Source organism: Gopherus evgoodei, chromosome 1 (assembly GCF_007399415.2).
Source record: "Gopherus evgoodei ecotype Sinaloan lineage chromosome 1, rGopEvg1_v1.p, whole genome shotgun sequence".
Classification (NCBI taxonomy): domain Eukaryota; kingdom Metazoa; phylum Chordata; order Testudines; family Testudinidae; genus Gopherus; species Gopherus evgoodei.
The window spans coordinates 231684488-231699538 of NC_044322.1; the positions used below are offsets into that span (position 1 = coordinate 231684488).

The 15051-nt window shown below is 40.0% G+C and overlaps 1 protein-coding gene across 1 annotated transcript in view; it reads right to left on the reverse strand.

The window, feature by feature from the left end:
- MRPS35 (mitochondrial ribosomal protein S35) overlaps nt 1–11305 on the reverse strand; it is a 53558-nt gene extending 42253 nt beyond the window's left edge. Inside the window, exons 1-5 of the mRNA XM_030539169.1 lie at nt 11114–11305; nt 9147–9199; nt 4472–4639; nt 3863–3923; nt 1832–1971 (exon numbers count right to left, since the gene is read on the reverse strand). Coding sequence (XP_030395029.1) covers nt 1832–1971; nt 3863–3923; nt 4472–4639; nt 9147–9199; nt 11114–11264 — 573 coding nt within the window. The 5' untranslated portion in view covers nt 11265–11305. The remainder of the gene's footprint in view (nt 1–1831; nt 1972–3862; nt 3924–4471; nt 4640–9146; nt 9200–11113) is intronic.
- Between the last annotated feature and the right edge of the window lie 3746 nt (nt 11306–15051).

Consider the following 15051-nt stretch of genomic DNA (forward strand, 5'->3'; position numbering starts at 1 on the left):
TATCTGCTTTGCACAAAGCTATCTGCTTTGGTGTACTGGAATCTGCCCTCAAACTAAAAGTTTTAAAAAATTATTTAATGTCAATACTACAATCACAAAGTCGTGTTCCCTGTGTTTCTTCTTTAGTGTTGTTATTTAGTGTATGACATTTTCAATTACAAAGATTCTAAGACAAAAAATTAAGTTAAAATGCAGTTAAGCTTAAAAGTAGATTTCAGTAACTAGAGGGGGAATAAACTAACATAACAATGCTTTAATTATCCTAAAACCATTACAAACCCAGGAAATTGAGTTAACAGTTGTACTGCAAAAATATTAGTGTAAGAAATGCACATTTAAAGCATCCAGTAAAAACTTAACTCTCCCTTGCATTGGCAACACAAGGGGAAAAATACAAAAAAGTCTAATACGTCTTTAAAAATCAATTTAATCTGATCTGTGATCACAAACACTGAAATGCCTTAATCATATGGTTATTGCAGGATGTCACTACAAGGTAGAGCTAAGGTTATATGCATGCCTTAACTGTGCATCTCTACCTTACATATAAAAAAAGAAATCCAGAAGAGTTAACTAATTCAATTACCATAGTTTGTAATGCTTTATTTTGGGGATAATAATTACAACATCTCTGGAATATTTTTAATCCCACTCCATTATTCACAACCTTAATTCCATTTTAAAGTAGTTGTAGGTCCTGGAATATTAGTCAAGTCATAACTATATTAGGACCACTGAGATAATAGAACAGTATTTTAAACACTACTTTTACCTAAAATAGTAGAGGAAAAAACAACACTATTTATGCCATCCTGGCCCCAAGAAGGATTACACTGTTTTCACATCCCTAGAACAGGATACCTGCTTTCCATGTCTTAACTCATAAAACAGAAGAGTTTTGTCCCTCTGAACTCGTGAATATCAAACTCTCAACAGAGAGGTGAATTAAAGCTCTCTGATAATGACTCACTTTGCCCTTTCTGTTCTAGCTGAGTAAAATATCACTCAAATGCTCTAGTTCTCCAGCAAAACCAGGTATGAGTTTATATTCTGCCACTTCTGGGGTAAATATAATATAATTTTTAATTCTGCTTGATGATATATGTCTTCTGTTTTACTATAACTCCTTTCCCCTTTGTAAGTCACCTTGAAGACAAAGAATAAAATACCTGAAATGACTGCACTCCTAGGACTAGATTTCTGTTTTTGGGAACAGTTCCAATTCCAGCTTTTGTTACTATCACATTCTAGCAAATTAATAATGAGCATCACGAGTCAGAGCACATTAACCTGATGACATTAGATTAGAAAGCATGAGAGATTAATTAGAAAGCTGTTAAACAGATCCCTATGGCCACAATACAAGTTAACTCATTATATTAAAGTTTCTTGTTGTAATAAGTCTTACAGTTATAGCAAACAAATGAAAAAATGCAAAAGTAATAATGAATGCTAAAAGATATCAGGCCCACAAAATGCCAGTCATTGGTTAGATATTACTTAAGCAAGAATCCTTAACCCAAGGAATAACAAAGACTTTGACTTTATCAAGCTTGATGGCATTTCTGTTTCTAAAATAAATTCATGTGAATGATAACGGTATCTCTGTCTGCCTTACAGAACATTTGAATGCACAGGAAGTATGCCACTTTGGCTTTACTTTAAACTGCTCCTCACTTATATCTGATACAGGTCATACTAATATGAATGAGTTTCTACATGTTGCTCTGTTTAAAGTAAAGTAATCTACTGCCTTTCATTTGAGGCTCAATTGCAACACTTCTTGAGAGCTTAAAAATGCCTTTGTTGTTTACTAAAATAGAGTACTTACTCTTAAAGTCACCACTCTTGCTTTGGGATTACGAACAGATGGCCCTGCTGAAATATAATCTACTGTCTCAATTTCAATAGGAAAATGCTGCTCACATTTCTCATCACTGTCCAATACAGCTGGCCACTCAGTGCAGAAATCTGAGGGATACAAAAGTAACGTTTTAAAAAAAATTGTCGCTTACTTGTATTTATAAAGAAATTTTTTGTATATTTATAGGGAAACCATATTCCCTTACGTAATGAAAACATAAAGCTGTTATTAGTTTACAAGCACCACAACAATATTTCTTCACTTTTGAAATCAGCTCATCAACTGCATGCTGCAAGAACCCTTTTCAGATGTCCAGAAGTAAAGATGGGCTTTGGAGAATATTCTAAAGGCTAATAGCAGAGCTGGGTGGGAAACTCACAAATATTTGAGAATTTTATTATATTTATATATCTTATATTTGAGAAGTCTTTTCCCTTCCCATCTCAAATCAGGAAAAAAAGATCAAAATTCTGAAAACATCTGAAAACCAAAAAGCTATTTTTTCTCTTTTGGGTCAGCCAAATTGTTTTGTTTCAATAATTCTGAAGCTTTTCTTCAACTTTTTTTTTTTTTTTGGGGGGGGGGAGTGCAAGGGGAGGGAAAGGGTGTTGGAAGATTTATCAAACCTGACTCTGTTTTGAAGTCTATTTTGGCACATGGACAATTTTCTAAAAAATTCCTGACCAGCTCTAGTTAACAGTTAGCGGATCTGTTGCGTCTGGGCAGAGGGTGAAAAACAAATTTCAAGATAGAAGGCCCCTGAATTTCAAAGTAGAGAATTCCTCCCAGAGAACACACTGCCAGTAGATCCCTATTCTGTATGGAGGAGGCTCCTGCTTGAAATGTTTTTACTGATCTCAGATGAAGGGAAGAGACAGATGGATCTCTCAAGTAACCAGGTTTCAAGCTATTTAGGGGATCTATAAATTAAAACCAACGTTTTGAATTCTATCTGGAAACTTACTGACATACAGTAGAGATTCTATAGCACCAGTAGAATGTGCCCTGGCATGAAACTCCACCTAAGGAGGGGACTGCTATGTTCATCATTAGTTTTAATTTCCAAGCCATTTCAAGTTGTAGAACCAAGCAGAACACATTACAGTAATTAATTTTGAGAGGACACTGGCATGGATAACTATGGCAAGATCTTCACTGGAAGAAGATAGGTTGAAATTCTCAAAAGACACAGATGAAAAAAAACACTCCTGGCCTCAGTCACTACCTCAGAATCCAAGAGCAACCAAACATCTAAAGACAACAAATTGTATTTGCTGCGCAATCTCAGCTGGAAAATTTATACAATCTTTTTCAACTCTTCCAGCTGCTTTCCTCAGGCCTTATACTGGTATAGCTAAAATGCTACAGTTAAAGCAGTACAACCCCAGGGTGGATGAAATTACACAAGTATAAATGTATAGCAGTATAGCTTCCTCTTCTGATTAGGGCAGAAGCACATTTATGTGGATATAACTACATCCAGATTGGGGGGTTGTACCAGAGAACCTATATCAGTTTTAAAAAAAATTCAGTCCTAACCAACAGTTTTACTGGTACAAAGCACTGTGCATAAACCAGGCTGTAGTCTTCTCTGGACTGAGTCATATCCAAGCCCCATACTCATCAAGACATCAGGTTATCCATTTCCCTACACTAGCTGAGCCTAACAGAAGAGAAAAGCAATCTCACCAGCACATCAAATACATCGCAACCCAGAGTAACACACTACACCTCCCAGTGGCCTCTTTTCTGGGAAAACACAACTCCCTGAGAGCTGATGAAACATGAATATATATAGACTTGTGAAATGATTCCATAACAATCAATGGGAAAAGAAAAATGGTACTGGACAATATTGAGAAAGAAATCTGACAAGCAGCAAGCTTTGTATGTGGGTCGTATTATCTTATCACACAGTGGTGTAATTAAATTAAATTACTTATTAAAGTGTCTTAAGAATTTCAAGGAAACTCTTTTAAAGAAAAGGCAAAAACTCACCTTTAAGAGCTGTACAATGTTTCTTAATTGCTGTGGGAGTCAGATGCAAAAAGTTGGGGATCTGAAATAAAATATTTGATTATTTTTCAGTAACCTAGTTTGCTTATAAACAAACAAACTGCTGTGAGAACTTAAAATTGAAGGCACTCCCTTGAGCAGACAATAACTTGCTCAATAAACCAAGTCTGACTACTTATTCTACTTTCTACTACTTATACTACTTAATTCTCTTTAGACCAAGTGTGTGATAGGAGATTCAAAAGAGAGGATTAAACAAGTGTCTCTTCTCATCTGTGATTCAGCACAAGTCTCATTAATAAGTTATGAGATCAAGTCACCAGGACCAGACCCTGTACACATGAAAGTTTAAGGGATCACAGTAAACTGATATTAAAGCTGAACGGTTTCTCTTCACCTTCATTCGCTACTTGGGTGCACAGCTGTATTATGTTAAATATATTGTGTGATAAATGTATGAAGTATATATAAATCTATCAAGTATGAAGTACTATCTGGAGAAAATATTTTGATCAAGCCATATTGTAAATCATTGGACTTTGAGAGCTGGAATAAAACTAAGTTATATAAAGACTACTGTGATGCACCTACCTTTATAAGCTCCAAATTGCCTTCTTTTGGTGGAGGTACTCCTCTCTTCACAGGATAGCCCATTCGGATGGGAAGAGGCACCGAAGAAGGATTAAATGCTGCCGCAGTTGGATAAACATTGCCCCAGTACTGATCAACAGCCATCTTTTCAGTTCTAGGAGCTCCAGGCTAAAAAAATTAGAAATGATACAAAATAGGTGGGGGTCAGTTATTGTGAGAGAGAGACCAATAATAGTCAAAGTGAAGAGTGTTCTCAGGAATAACTGACTGGCAGGCTACAGTGGATCTTAAGGCCAGTAACTTCAAGAAATGCTTTTTGCTAAGTTCGTTATTGAGTTTAAAGAAAAGATACTTTTGCAGTAAGTGTTTAATAAATTCCTTTTCAACTGTAGAACATCTATTCTATCATATAAACATCTTATTTTAACCAAACAACTACAATCACGATGTTCTAGAAAAAACTATGTTCACAACAAGAAAGTCTTTCTCTTTACCCTGAGGTATTTTGTGTGTGTGCGCGCGCATCCATGTTTCAAATCTGCAAATGTAAAAAGTGAAGATGAGTCCAACACAAATTTTAGACCTCTATTCTATATCACTATTATTATTTCATTCTGAGAAAAGTTCAAAGGGGACATGCAAAGGAATTTAAAAGAGCGACTTGTGCCCATCTGTGGTTTATTTATGCTGCATAAAGAAAAGGTCCGCCACCCCCACCTCCACTTGTATTCTAGAAGTATCAGGAAAGTTAAGTCTAGTCTTCCATGGTTTCATTATAAGTTCATAGAGATGACCAAATGATGTTTAATGTGAGCTCTTAGGGACAGACTTTGAAAGGTATTTAGATGCCTAAAGATGCAGAAAAGCACCAAGTGGGATTTTTCAGAGTGGCTAAGCAGGTAAACTAAATTCCAATAGAACAACCAACAAAACAGGAGTTAAAAATTATGGTATTTTGAAAATTTAACTGCAGTTCACTTGATTTAACACCCCACCACCACCTTTTTTTGCTCGTAATATCCCAGAGTAGCTTGGTTTAGAATTCATTATGTATTATTTGTACTGTGGCAGTGCCTTAGGCGTCCCAATCATGAATCAGGACTCCATTGTGTAAGGTACTGTACAAATACGAAGAGACCACCCCTGCCTCAAAGAACTTACTATTCATGGAACGATGAAACACGTGGATACAAACAGAATGAAGAGCATGGGATAACGATGAGAATACTGGCCACCATAAAACCCAGAGGTCACAGCTGTGTCAACCTCATGACAGAAAAGAGTTTTAGAAGATTTGAAGGCCAACAATGAAGTGGCTTTGCAAATGTTTACAGGGAGCTCTTTCTATGCACGAAGGGCAGCTTGGAAGAAAGCATGAAAGTACTTGTTTCAAAAATTTAAGTAGAAGTGGGCGATGTAGGCTGGCATATTTAGTAGAGCAGATACAGAACTCTGCATCTCAACAGCGTAAGAAGTGATAGGTAGGGCAGGAAAACAGCCCATGAAAAGTCTTAAAGTGAAGACCAAAAAAATTATATTTGATGCAATACAGAAGGGAAGCAAGCAGAAGGACACAAAGGGGGAGATGGGTTAAGTCAAGAAAGTAATCTTTGCAGCAGTATTTTGAATGGATTATTGAGGCATTGGTCATGATTTCACACAGTTAAGGCTGAGTTTGTCTTTGTTTTGTAAGAAAAATACAATGTATTCTCCCTGATCTTAACACTCTTACTCTTTGAGCATAGAATGAATTATCTGTTAGTTTAAGGATTTTCAGAAGTAATTAAACTGGATAATGTAACACAAGCAGGGCCAGTGTGACAGAGATAACCATAAGCCATCACCACAGGAATCTACAGATAGTTTTCATTCTACAGCTATGGTTGTAATGATTCAGTGGTATGAGGGAGACTGGACATGTGCCAAGCAATCTATCAGTGAGAATGTTTGACACAACTGTCACTGTTCTTTAAAAGTTTAACAACTTCAATATAGCTTGGGTTTTAGGGCTTGAAAGACCCCCATGGCACTGATACTTCATCTCCACTGAGCAAAGAGAGTACTGACGAGGGAGCAAGACAAGGAACTTTTAAAGAACAGTCACACTGGGCCTCAGACTAAGCTCTATGCCACCACTGCACATACCACATATCTTACTAACACAGCCCTTTAAACCAATAACTCAATTGGTTTAGAGTGAGATTCACCAGTGTTTTGGCCACTTTGCACTGCGCTGCTATTACAAAGCAGTTGTAGATTCAGCTTAACCGGCTGCTGTGCTCTGGCTGCTTTGGTGTGGCACTGAATCTGCCCGAGAGGGAGAGGCAGAGTGTGTGTGTGTGTGTGTGTGTGTGTGTGTGTGTGTGTGTGTGTGTGTGTGTGTGTGTGTGTGTGTGTGTGTGTGTGTGTGTGTGTGTGTGTGTGTGTGTGTGTGTGTGTGTGTGTGTGTGTGTTTTCATTCAAATAATCAGAAATAATGCATCCCCTTTGGATTTCTTGTGTGTGACCAAAAAAAACCACACAGGAGAGTCCCAGACAAAAAAAGCCCACTCAGACACTGTTAATGTTGAGTATGCATAGTAGTTTAGTGTCAAAGCCATGATAGTTGATGTAATTATCCTAAAATCAAGTATTGCAAATGCAGAAAACTCAAGAGTCAAGACCACACTTCAACATATATGGGTTTCTTTTAAGTGTAACCTTAACTCCGAGGACCTGAAGTCGGCAATGCTTGGCCTCAGCATAACATCTCTAAGATACATCCCTTCCCATCCATTCACACAGTTAAAGCCCCATCCAGGCTCCCATCTTGATTACTGTAACCTCTTTTTCTATGGCCTTAACAAATGCAATCTTTCCACACTAATGGCCATTCAGAATGTTGCTGTAAACTGTATTTTTCTACCCTGTCGCTTTGAAAATATCACCCCTCTTTGCATCCCTCCATGGACTGCCTTCTCTGTACCACACCAAACACTTTCAAAGTCCTTCATCGCTTATCCCCACTTGCCAGTGGATCGATGCTGTGGCGATCAATCCACTGGTGAAGACCTGCTAAATCGACCACAGATCGCTCTCCCGTCAACATAGCATAGTGTGGACCCCACGCTAAGCTATGTCGACTTGAGTTACCTTACTAACGTAACTGAACTGATATAGCTTAGACAGACTTTCCTCCATAGTGCAGACCTGCCCTCAGTGTCTAAAGATCAATTCTTATCTTATAAATGGTCCATGATGCCAGCCTCCATTGCCTGCTTGTTAAATTTTCAAAGCAAGCACCTAAAACTTTTCTCATATGCTGCCTTTCACGCTTGGGAGGAACTTTCTATAAGACAGGATGGATAAAAATGTGTGTATGTGTAATACGTAAATAAATCAATAAGATTTTTTAAAAAAATAAACCTGTTTTAATTTTAATCAACTTATTTAAAATTACATTTGAAATTATAAAAATATGTTTTAAGGCCTACGTTTATTATAACCTATTGAAATCATTTAATTAAAACTAAACAATATTATGAGGCAGTACATGTTTTCTGCCAAAGTCTTAAAGAAAGTTAAACCACTGCACTGGTGGAAGACATGGACTAAACTGTAACCAAGAGTTAGTTGAAATGTTAAACCAGTTCTTGACAAAAGTAGCCTCTTTTGCAGATGCAAAAAAATATATATTTTCTTCATTTTAGTTTATTCAATTAGTTCTGTTCAATTACTAGTGCATTCAAAGTTAAGAAACCAGCTGGGAGTTCAAAATGTAGGAAAACGTGTCTTCCTCTTCCAATCTATACATAAAAACTAAGTGTGCAAGAATGAGGTCCACTAGTTCTAAAATTCTGAAGGAAAATGGTGACTAGAAACAAACATTCAATTCACATGTTTAATAAATCAGTTAGTTTTAAATGCAAAAAATCATGTTTTGATAATTTTTTTCTTATGTATCCTCCACATTTCAGGTAGTTTTATTTAACTAAAAATTTTTTTTAAAATACTGTTTTATGCAATTTTAGTTAATTTTTCAAAAGAAATGACAAAAATCATAAGTAAAACATTCATCTACTGAGTAAAAATTAAATTTCTGAATAGATGTAAGATATGACGTAAATAAATGTGTATTAATATGGCATATCCTCCTGGTTAACAAAAAGAAACATCAAATTTAGTTTCAAGGCTATATTTAGTTCCAAGTCAATATGTTTTAATGATTACCAAGCAATGAGAATCAATCTTTCTTTAGGAAAAAACTAAGAGTACAGATGCAAAACAAGACTAAAAAAACAATTTAAATCTCAGTTTCCTGTTTGTTGATTTAAATCGCAATTAAAGCTGGTAACTTAAGTCACTGATTTAAATCAATCCACCCTGCCCTAACATACACAAAGCCATTTCATTTTTCTCCTTCAAATCCTTCCTTAAAACTCTTTGCCACAATGCCAACAAAAGCCTTGACAACGGGTAGGTCGCTGGTGTGCTGAAACTGCTGCCTGTCATGCTGACCAACAGCATCTCATCATTTCTTTGTATTCTCATGACTGTCTGGATCCATCTGCTGTCTTACAGTTGGACTGTAAGCTTCTTGGGACAGGGAGGGTTAATGGACAAATTACTAAAATATGAAGTAAACACTCTACAAAGTCTTGCAGATAAGGTAGTTGCAAACATTTTTATTTCTTACCACTCTTCTATTTCCTGCAATTTGTGATGTCCTGCTTCTTCTCGATGCTGCAACTGCAAGATAAAGCAGTATCTTCAGAAAGACTTAAACAGCATTGCTAAAAACTTGCACATTCAACAATTTTTACTTTGCCTCATCATTCCATGGCATCTCAAGACAACAGTAAAACTAAATGGTAAATCCAACCTGCAGAATTAATTGTTATAGTTAGATTGAAAAACAATGACAAGAACTGGCTTTCAGATCAGGACTATTTAAAATTACACATCACTTGTCAGCGGTGGGAAGGAAGCTATCTGTGGAAAAGAGCAACCTCAGCCATCAGTTTCTGCAGAACTGAAGCTCTCCTTTAAAGAGTTAAATTTCTAGCCTTTATGCAGAGCCCATACATTTGCAGAGATAACCTTTCAAATGTAAATTAATACAGTGCTGTCTTCCAGAGTCTGAGCACAGCTCTAGTGCTTTTGCTGTTGCTGTTCAGGAAAGCTATGAGCAACATAGTAAAATGAACAAGACACTTCAGTTTCACCTCTGGGTTGGCAATTGTGAAACTCTGAAGAATGAGAGACAAGATGGGTGAGGTAATATCTTTCACTTGACCAACTTCTGCTGGTGAGAGACAAGATGACACGGGTCTCTTCATCAGGTCTGGTGTAAACTCATCTCTCTCATGAACAGCAGCTGCTCAAGTGAGAAATATTATTTCACCCACCCTGTGTATCTAATATCCTGAGACCAACATAGCTACAACAACACTGCATACAACAATCTAAAGAAAGTCACTTTTACACAAATACACCCAATCCCGCAGCACAGCAATGGGGACTGGAAAGGAAAGTGAGGAAAGAGTGGAGTTTTCACTTTGAGCTGCCAGAATGAGGAAAGAGTTTCAAATTTACCAGACACCTACCATCTAAAGAATGACGTCTCAACAGGAAACTGACCATAGACCTCTCTTGCTAACTTCCTCCCCAGCCCAACCATCTTTCATATTGGTACATTTTCAGAGTCTTGTCTGGACATTTAAATTTTAAAAATGGCAAAAAGAAACACCAACCTCATGTTCTTAAGCTTGTATTTCAAGAATTTTTAATGAGATAAAATCAATATAGCAAATAAAATCATACACTAGTAGTAATTTAGCAGATCTTTAAGCACTCTAATGATGTTAGGACAAATTCAGCTCTAGTGTATCCCCAATTCCACTCAAGTCAACTAATTTCTATCCACTCATGGCAATACTGAATTAGCTCTTGTGACCTGCATCAATCCTTGCAATATGTATCTGATAAACTAGTCTTCTGTCCTGCCCACTAAGATCCTGCTCTCCCAAGAGTAGATATTTATATGCACAGAAGCTAACACATACAAAGTTTGATTCATGAGTAGGAAGTCTGATCTTATTAACAATTGGTATAGCCTGATGACAATTTGTGAAGCAACAGTGACAAAGTATATGGAACACTCACAGCCAAAGTAGTCAACATCAGACCAAAGATATGATGACTATAACAAAATCTACTTCCAGGCTTTGGACAAATTGCAAAAAGATCTTCCCTATAGTATTTGAGCACCTGACAGGTAACATCAATAGCAAGTGTTTAAGGTTTATTTGTCTAAACCACATAGAAGTATAGTGTTAACAACTTGCCAATCCTGTTTACGGATAAAGAGCTGGGTTAGGATGGCGTCGAGCACATGTACAGGTACACTGATACAGATGCGTCACAGGGGTGATTAGCCCAAAACCATGCCAGGGAATTCAGAGAGAGGCAATACCACACCGAAAAGAAAGACAAATCTAGTAAAGTCTGTTACGCACAAGCTTAACTTGATCGGAGTTTACTGTATTTATGCCGCTTGTTGCATTTATTTTTCCTGTCAAAGAACAAAACAAACCCCCAGCAGAGACGCGCTACACAGAGACCCTCCTCAGAGCCCCAACAATGGGGCGGGGCGGGTCTCACCTTCGCGCGGGCTGGGCCCCCCGCTCCCCACAACTAGCGCGGTGGAATAAGCCGATGCCCGGAGGAGCGGCCTGGACCCTGCGGCCAGGCCCGCCCAAAGCCGGGGCAGCATCTGGCGGGCGCAGAACTGGCAGCCACTGGCGGCCGCCATATTACTTTGCGGCTCACGCGCGCTTCAGAAGGCTCACGGAAGCCGCTTTAGGCCAAACCGATTAGGCGAAGCATGCGATTCCACGCGCGCGCTCGGTCTGGGGAGGGGGCGGGGCTTCTCGCATACGCCCGCCCGTTTGGCAGGAGGGGCTCGCGCTGCTCTTGCTTTAGTGGCTGAGGAGCTTGCAGAGCAGCCAGCTGAGACTGTGGCTGCTTCTGTCGTGGAAGCATGTGAGGGGAAAATGCATGTGGGTGTTCTGAGAGGGAAGGAGCGAGGCGTGATAAATCCCAGCAGCAATAATGAATTTTTAATACTAACCTCTGTAGAGCAGAAACCAAACAAACAGTGACTGGTAGCAAAGGATTATCTTAAAAGGAGGATGAAAAGAAACGGAGGAAGAGGAGCAAAGTGGTGCCTTATTCAGTAAGTGGCAAACTGCTGATCTTGCCATAATCGTTAAACATACGTAGCTGCACCCCACCTTTGCCAGTCCACTCTTATCACGACTCTTCCTATGTTTGTTTTTCTTAAAACCCCAACTCCTGCATTCATGTGATTGCGGGAGAATCTCCATTTTTACGTTTTTTTTTAAAGTAACTTTTTAGGTGTCACAGTTATGTGAGCAAGCTTGAAAACATAGCCCAAGAGTATTCTAAGACAGTGGCTCTCAAACTTTTGTACTGGTGACCCCTTTCTCATATCAAGCCTCTGAGTGCGACCCCACCCCATATAAATTAAAAACACTTTTTAATATATTTAACACTGTTATAAATGCTGGAGACAAAGTGCGGTTTGAGGTGGAGGTTGACAGCTCGTGCCGCCCCCCTCCATGTAATAACCTCGTGAACCCCTGAGGGGTCCCGACTCCCAGGGTATGTCTACACTACGGGATTATTCCGATTTTACATAATCCGGTTTTGTAAAACAGATTGTATAAAGTCGAGTGCACGCGGTCCCACTTAAGCACATTAATTCGGCGGTGTGCGTCCATATACCGAGGCTAGCGTCGATTTCCGGAGAGCTGCACTGTGGGTAGCTATCCTGTAGCTATCCCATAGTTCCCGCAGTCTCCCCCGCCCATTGGAATTCTGGGTTGAGATCCCAATGCATGATGGTGCAAAAACAGTGTCGCGGGTGATTCTGGGTAAATGTCATCACTCATTCCTTCCTCCATGAAAGCAACGGCAGACAATCATTTCTCGCCCTTTTTCTCTGGATTGCCCTGGCAGATGCCATAGCATGCCAACCATGGAATCCGTTTCGCCTTTTGTCACTGTCACCGTATGTGTACTGGATGCCGCTGACAGAGGTGGTACTGCAGTGCTACACAGCAGCATTCATTTGCCGTTGCAAGACAGCAGAGACAGTTACCAGTCATTCTGTACCGTCTGCTGTGCCATTGTAAATTGGCGATGAGATGACAGTTATCAGTTGTTCTGTACCATCTGCTGCTGTCATGGGTGCTCCTGGCTGGCCTTAGCTGAGGTTGGCCAGGGCGTGCAAAGACAAAAATGGGAATGACTCCCTGAGTCAATCCCTCCTTTATAGTTTATCTAAAAATAGAGTCAGTCTTGCCTAGAATATGGGGCAAGTGTACTAGAGAACCAGTGTATCAGAGAACCAGAGAGCACAGCCGCTCCATGGCAGATCCCACAGAAATGATGAGCTGCATGCTATTCACGAGCTTGCCCCTGCAACAACCCCACCCGTTGATTCCCTTCTCCCCCAACCTTTCTGGGCCACCGTGGCAGTGTCCCCCATTTGTGTGATGAAGTAATAAAGAATGCAGGAATAAGAAACACTGACTTTTTAGTGAGATAAAAGGAGGGGGAGGCAGCCTCCAGCTGCTATGATAGTCCAGGCAGGACATTAAACGATGTGGGGGAGAGGAGCCCAGCATCCCACTGCTATGATAGTCCAGGCAGTACAGAATCTTTTCTTTAGACATGAAGGGGGGGGGCTGATGGAACTCAGCCCCCAGTTGCTATGATGAGGACGGTTACCAGCTGTTCTGTACCATCTACCGGGAATGACTGGGAGTCATTCCTATTTTTACCCAGGCGCCCCCGGCTGACCTCACCTGAGGCCAGCCAGGAGCACACACGGGCTGATGATGATGATGGATAACAGTCATATTGTACTGTCTGCCACCGGGGAGGGAAGGGGAGAGGATGCTGCTATTCATTGCCGCAGCACCGCGTCTACCAGCAGCATGCAGTAGACATAGGATGACATATAAAAAAAGTCAAGAAACAATTTTTTCCCCTTTTCTTTCACGGGGGAAGGGGGGGGAATTGACGACATATACCCTGAAACACCCCAGACAATATGTTTGACCCTACAGGCATTGGGAGCTCAGCCAAGAATGCAAATGCTTTTCAGAGACTGCGGGGACTGTGGGATAGCTGGAGTCCTCAGTACCCCCTCCCTCCCTCCATGAGCGTCCATTTGATTCTTTGGCTTTCCGTTACACTTGTCATGCAGCACTGTGCTGTGGCCTCTGTCTATCATAACCTGGAGATTTTTTGAAATGCTTTCTCATTTTGTCTTCTGAAATGGAGCTGTGATAGAACAGATTTGTCTCGCCATACAGCGATCAGATCCAGTATCTCCCGTATGGCCCATGCTGGAGCTCTTTTTGGATTTGGGACTGCATCGCCACCCGTGCTGATCAGAGCTCTATGCTGGGCAAACAGAAAATGAAATTCAAAAGTTCGCGGGGCTTTTCCTGTTTACCTGTCCAGTGCATCCAAGTTCGGATTGCTGTCCAGAGCAATCACAATGGTGCACTGTGGGATACCGCCTGGAGGCCAATACCATCAATTTGCGGCCACACCAACCCTAATCCGATATGGTAATACCGATTTCAGCGCTACTCCTCTCGTCGGGGAGGAGTACAGAAACTGGTTTAAAGAGTCCTTTATATCGATATAAAGGGCCTTGTTGTGTGGACGGGTGCAGCGTTAAATCGGTTTAATACTGCTAAAATCGGTTTAAACGCGTATTGTAGACCAGGTCTCAGTTTGAGAACCCCTGCTCTAAGAGGTTCACAATCCAGATGACAAATAAAAAGTGCCCTCAATGTATTTCTTAAAAAACTCATGTTTTGGGGGGTCTTGAACTAGGAACATCAGTAGGTACACAAGGAATAGAAGGCTTGGCTGCCAGCTGCCTACAGGGTATGGCTCTAATTATACTTTTGTTCATCTATACTCCTACAGATAGTCTCACATATGCAAATCATGAGATTAGCTTTTATGAGATTTTTTTAAAACTAAATTTCACATCCTTTCCTTGCCTTTTGGTTTCTGGGTCTTATGTTGGGTCATGTATTCAAGCTTTTCTCCACAATCATAAAGATTATAAACTTGTGTGTGTGTTGGGCTGGGGGTGGGGGTTCTCCTGAGTGAAAGGTGGAGTTCTCACATATTTTCATAACTCAGAAATCTGGAGCTTGAGAACACCACTGATTATGAGAGTTAGCAATATTGCAGATATCAAGGAACAGGCACTGTGAAGTGATTGGTTTATTACAACTTGCTAACGGGCTCATTTCAAGGCACAGTTTTGTGAAGTCTGGTTGTGATGGCAAGGCATGAGCTCTGTGACAGCACTCACTACTATTTCTAGCTCACTGAGCTAATCTCAAGGCACAGGTGGTTACTGAAATTATTGGCTTAGTAGCTCAGTTCCTGCAGCTAGTATATTAAAGACTCACTGAGCAAAAGACCTCATAGAAACCATGAGGCACAGAGATCCCCTGCTCCAGGATCTACATATTAATTTG